The 6,541-nt window shown below is 28.7% G+C and overlaps 2 protein-coding genes across 2 annotated transcripts; both read left to right on the top strand.

Moving 5' to 3' along the window:
- The first annotated feature begins 2,163 nt into the window (after positions 1–2,163).
- LOC132925959 (piggyBac transposable element-derived protein 4-like) lies at positions 2,164–3,243 on the top strand. The gene has a single exon (XM_060990313.1). The coding sequence runs from the start codon at positions 2,164–2,166 to the stop codon at positions 3,241–3,243; it is 1,080 nt and encodes a 359-aa protein (XP_060846296.1).
- A 15-nt stretch (positions 3,244–3,258) lies between these two features.
- On the top strand, positions 3,259–4,089 carry LOC132925958 (piggyBac transposable element-derived protein 4-like). Its single transcript, XM_060990312.1, has 3 exons — positions 3,259–3,658; positions 3,770–3,964; positions 4,079–4,089. Exons 1-3 carry the CDS (start codon positions 3,259–3,261, stop codon positions 4,087–4,089), a joined length of 606 nt encoding a protein of 201 aa, XP_060846295.1.
- The last annotated feature ends 2,452 nt before the right edge of the window (positions 4,090–6,541 follow it).

Raw genomic sequence — 6,541 nt, 5'->3', positions numbered from 1 at the left:
TTGTTTTGTAAACGGTTGTCGGTTTGTACTTTGTTTTGTTAATAAGCCTGCTGCAGCAGCAGCTGCGTATATAATTGTGCCAAATTTTTGATAACAGCATCGCAGCGTAATTTTTAATTTTCATTTGAATTTAAATAAGTTTATTGTTTAATACAAATATAGTATATTATATAATATAAATATTATTAAATAATAAATATCAATAATCAGAATGGCAGCCAAAAATAAAAGATTGAAAACTTTGCATGACTTTTTTATGCCAAAAAGAACAAAAAAAAATTCTGTTAAGTTTATATTAGTACTTTAATATAATATAATCCACTATCCATAGACTATACATATTATTTAACTTATGAATTAACAATATTCATTTTATTAATTTAGGTGACAATGATCCAGATGATCCAGTACCATTAGCACAGTGTAGTCATACAGTTGAAGAATTTGAAAAAGTTACTGAGTCAAATATTGTACATGAGGTGTTAGGTATTTATATAAAATTGTTTTAATAATGTATTAATGTTTGTTTATGTTGGCTGTTTGTGTTCAATTCTAGACTGTGTTTATAGATGCAATGTATCTAGTTAAACATTTAATTTATAACATGTGTATATCTTAATGGTAGGTAGAAATAATATATAATAATATTAATTTGTTATTTTGTCTATGTTCTTTGTTGGGTTTACTATTTGTGTTCAGTGTTTGGTGGCATACTGATCCAGGGTTACTAAGTGTAAAAGCATACATATGGTACTATAATGTTGGGTCAATGTTTTGTATTGGTTGTTGATATTTGTTGTTAACTTGTTTTTATGTATATTAGGTATATAAATATTGTAATTTTTTACTTTTGTAGTAACCATTAACCAATAAACTTTATTGCTAATTAGTTACATTAGTTATACCTAACTGATAATATTTGTGTTGATCAATGTTGTGTATTTATGTTTGTTAATACTTCATGTTATTTAAATGTTGTTATTTTTGTAATAAATTTATTAAGAAAACAAGTTTTAAAATTTTAAAAACTAAATTATCAAATCAAGTAAGTATAATGTACTAAATTTAAATAGTTTATCTTATGCATGAATTCTAAAAAATTTAGATCCTGATGATCCTGCTAATTTATTGCCGGTATTCCAGTTAGAACGTAAAGATAGGGTTGTTCGAGGCCCATTTCAACCCAAACTTAAATTGTATCCACGAACAAAGTTTGGAGATAGATTTCGGTGCTTTAATAAATCTTGGTATGAATTATTCAATTGGCTTGAATACAGTGTGAAATTAGACAGAGCTTTTTGTTTTCCCTGTCGGATGTTCACAAATTCTTCAGGAATTATAGCTGGCTATACAGATTCTGCGTATTCAAAAGTCGGATTTAATAATTGGAAATTAGCTACAACTAAATTTAAAGCACACCAAACTTCAAACACTCATTTAAATAGTGTAACTTCATTAACACGTTCAATGCCACGGTCGACACGTAGTCGACAACTGTCACACGGTCTCAGGGACCGCTGTCGACGCGTAGTCGACAAATGTTATGTATATCTTTATGGGTGTATTATTTGATCGGTTATAGACGCACTGTTTCAATATTTTTATGTGGTTATTCATCAAGATGTCGTGATTTCAATGGTATATTTGGATTTTGCGTAGCTATTTTTAGCGAGTTTTAATTAATTTTTCCCGAATGACGACGACGGCGACGGCGATGCCGATTACGCGGCTGTGCTATTTCCGATAATATTTTAATATCATATTATTTTCGTTGTTACTATATTATTCTGACGAAATAGTATTAGTTTATTTTTATAATCTACAGGGTGTATCTTGCTCGGATGTATAATAACAATAAATGTATATTTATTTTCGCATACTATGGTACACCCTACATTCATATTTTTACATACCGTTTATTATATATTTAATTTGATTCCCATTTGTCTACGACAAAATTATTATGATTTGGTAATACAGATTATTTGTAAAACACATCAATATTCCAAGAAAGTTTGAACAGAGTGCTAGTAATTTGTTTATTGGTTTCGTAGAAATAAATACAATTATTTTCATGACGTAAACGACATTTTATTACTCGATTTCTTTGATAAGTTTTTTGAGATAATTAGTTGATAAATTCTTCCCTTTTTTTCATACAAAATGGACAATAATCCGGGTACATCAAAATCACCTCCAATAAAAAAAAAACGACTGACCGATCAGGAAATTTTTAATTTAATTGAAAACCCTTTGTCCAGTGATGAGGACTTCGATCTTAGTTCTGACACAGATTTGGGTGAAGGTGACTCTGCCGATGATGATGTCGATTTTGAAGAACCTGCAGACAATGCTGTGGGTGAAATGATTTTTGGTGAAATTGATGACAATAATGTGACTGATACAGATGATCCTATTATTGATGAGGTAAGTCCGTTACGTTTAGATGAGGAAAATAGTGAAACTGGTACATTATCACCGCCACTAATATCTCCACCCACAACTCGGCATAGGATAATAAAACAACCAACAACACGTGTTTCGGCTCCAAATTATAATTGGTTGGACCATTCGCCTAATTTGGACACTATTGATTTTCATGAAAATGTTGGGTTAAAAATAAGACCTGATGGAGACCAACCAATTGATTTTTTTAATTTATTACTGACCAATGATTTTTTCGAATTCGTTGTTAGAGAAACAAACAACTATGCAACAGATTTATACATGAATAGATCCAGCGATAAATCCCGTATAACAAAATGGGTAGACACAAATGTAAACGAACTGAAAGTTTTTTTTGGCTTGCTTTTACACACAGGCACAATAAAATTGCCTAAAATGTCAGACTATTGGAAAACCGATGAACTATTTAATTTGAACTGTTTTCGAGAAAAAATGAGTCGAAATAGGTACATGTTGATTATGCGCGCTTTACATTTTTGTAAAAATCCCGAAACTGATGAAGAGGTACCTAGTCGCATATATAAAGTTGAAAAAGTTTTGGATTTTTTCAATAAACGAATGCAAGAAATATATCACCCTTCTGAAAATTTGTCGTTAGACGAATCGATGGTACTTTGGCGCGGCCGTCTAGTATTTCGGCAATACATAAAAAATAAACGCCATAAATATGGCGTTAAGTTGTACATGTTAACTGAACACCAAGGACTTGTACAACAAATTATGATTTATTCTGGCCAAGGTACTGGTGTATTGCCCGGAGTTAGTCATACCGAATAAGTCGTGGAAAAACTAATGGACAATTATCTTGACAAAGGCTATTCGTTATTTATGGATAACTATTACAACAGCGTTCAACTAGCCCATAAATTATTGAAAAGAAAAACATATTGTACCGGAACTCTACGTACTAATAGAAGAGATAATCCAAAAGAAGTTGTTACCAGAAAGCTCAAACCTGGAGAATCAGTTGGCAAGTATACTAAGGATGGAATATGTGTTGTCAAATGGAAAGATAGGCGTGACGTACTTAGCATAAGTTCAAAATTTAAAAATGAAATGGTTGAAACAACTAATCGACATGGTCAAAAAAAAATCAAACCCTTGGCAATAGCGGAGTATAATAAATATATGTCAGGTATCGATCGCCAAGATCAAATGATGTCTTATTATCCAGCCGAACGTAAAACTTTACGTTGGTATAAAAAAATTGCGATTCATTTTTTACAAATAAGTTTATTAAATTCACATATACTTTATTGCACAAATATAAAAAAAGTAAACTTATATGACTACCGGTTATCAGTTATAAAAGCTTTACTTTCTTATAAATCTGACCCGGTACCACTAATTCGTCCTCAGATATCCGAACGTCATTTTCCATGTAAAGTTGAAAAAAATCATAAAAATAGATACATTCGCAAAAGGTGCCGATTGTGTGCTTCCACAGGAAAAAGAGAAGAAACTATTTATTATTGTAATAAATGTGATTCACAACCGGGTTTATGTTTGGATCCATGCTTTGAAAACTTCCATAAAAAATTATGAAAATTTTACATTTTAATGTTTTTCATTTTATGTTTTGTTTATTTAATATGTTTTATTTATTTTTCAGGTAGCTTGTGAAAGGTCTTTTTCTTTTCTAAAATGTATAAAAACTAGACTTCGTAGTACATTAAGAACATTATGAATTGAAAAAATAATATCGTTTTGAATCCTGTTACTAGTGTATTGAGCGTTTTTTGGTCCAAAATCAATGTGATCTTTTAAAACAACATCATATTTACTTAATACTTGGATAAACTCTTTGAATAAACCTTTTTGATGACTATTAATACTTTCATCATGACCACGGAATGGCCGCCCACCTTTGGCAAGACAAATAGTTACATCAACTAATCTTTCCATTAATTTTCTGTTTTTCAAACGTTCAGCCTCTCTTGTTTTAAGACATACTGTTTTATTGATATAAATTATTTCATCAATTGACTTAGAATTTTTGTAATACAATCATACCTACAAATTTAATAATTCTTAATAATTTAACTGAATCAAATGAGCTTGACTGTCCTGATGTTGTAAAATACACTGAGGATAAATCTACTCAAACTTCTTTGAATTTAATAAGTAACAGTTTTGAATTTTCCTGTTTCTTTTCCAATAATAATGTTAGCACACAAATATTTTCGGCTTAGATTCAATTTATTTCAAACCTAAAATGGTTGATAAATGTGAAGGTAGTGTAAACTATGATATCTTAGAATATTTTAGTGGTTTTAAATCTATAAAAAATGAAAATCATTTAATATCTTTATGTGGTGTTAACTTTGAAACTTTTAATGTTTTTCTTACATACATTGATGATCAAAATTATTCTAAAAAAATTAAAGAAGATAGACTTTTGTTATCATTAGTGAAGTTAAAACTAGGAATTAGTTTTACATCAATTTCAATATTTTTTAATCTACACCGGTCCACATATTCAAGAATTTTTAAAAATGTTTTAAAAATGCTAGCAGTTGCTACAAAAAAATTTTTTGTTTTAGTAAGAAATCTATTGTTTCCACTTTACCACAATCTTTTAAACAATATTATCCTAACTGTAGGGTTATTATTGACTGTACAGAAATCAAAACTGAACAACCACCACATGTTGATCAAAGAGCATTTATGTACTCTCATTATAAATCTGCTTTTACTTGTAAATTTTTAGTTGGAATAGCTCCATGTGGTATGATAACTTTTGTTTCAAAAGCATATGGTGGTAGAGCTAGTGATAGCTTTATTACTAATGATAGTGGTTTGTTAAACTTATTAGAACCTGGGGATCAAGTCATGGCTGACAAGGGGTTTCCTGGGATAAAAACAAGTGTAAATGAAAAAAACTCGATTTTAGTTATGCCCCCCTTTATGCACAATGGAGTTTTTACTGAAGACGAAATTATAAGAACCTATAATATTGCTAGTGTTCGAATACATGTTAAAAGATCTATTCAGAGAATAAAGATTTAAAATATACTTCAGAAAATTCCTATTGAACTTTGGGAATGTATTGATAATATAATATTTGTGTGTTGTGTAATGACAAATGTACAGCCTCCTTTAATTAAATGAAAAATATGATTTTGTACTCATTTTAATATTTAAATCAAATGTCTTATTTGTATTTAAACAATTCAAATTTAAAACTTAAATCATTTATCATGTGTATATAAATAATATATCAATATAAACCTTTAAATTTAAACATAATTATACATTTAAAGAATTTTAATGATATTAAAACAATAACAAAAATTACAATATAATATATGGTATATACATGTATATTGAAAAGTTACTTTTTTATTGTACTAATATATAAAACCTTATAATCCAAAATGAATTGTTAATTGTTTTAAGTAATGTTTAAAATAAAAATTATTCATTTTATAAATACAATTCTTTAAAAAAATATCATCTCTGTTTATATTAATTAAAATACATTTATACTTGCTTGAATAAATAAAAAGATCACAGTATTGCAAACCACAGCAGTACATCAAAACTTGGCATTGAGTATAATAAATGTGGTTTTTTTAACATAATAACTCCATTACTATCTTTAATTAAATAATTTAACCCTTCACTGCATGCAAGGGCACTGGTGCACTGCGTTGTTTCAATGGTTATAGTAAGCGTAATATGATTTTTATTGATAATAATTATATTGATAAATAAAATCTATAATATGATAAAGAAGTTTAAAATTGAATTTCACCGCTAGAGTGTATTACGTATTCCATATACCTAAAATAAAATCCACCGAGTAACGTTATGAAATATCCGTTATCTGTCAATGTTGTAATGTGTGTTGTGACGAAAATAAAATCGATGGGAAATCCAAAAAAATATCATCATACTTCATATCTATTATTATTTATGATTATACAAATACCAAGATAATAATTTTATATTGAATACTGTAAAATTACGTATTTTGTTCTAATGCATTGGTGCACTTCCATGCAATATAGGTACCATAGTTATTAGTGTTATTACTACTCCCGACTCCGTCGATTTTTATATTTTTATGAAA

This window comes from Rhopalosiphum padi, chromosome 3 (genome assembly GCF_020882245.1).
Source record: "Rhopalosiphum padi isolate XX-2018 chromosome 3, ASM2088224v1, whole genome shotgun sequence".
NCBI classification, from domain to species: domain Eukaryota; kingdom Metazoa; phylum Arthropoda; class Insecta; order Hemiptera; family Aphididae; genus Rhopalosiphum; species Rhopalosiphum padi.
The sequence above is the reverse complement of the archived record's forward strand: the minus strand, read 5'-3'. Positions and strand labels throughout refer to the sequence as shown.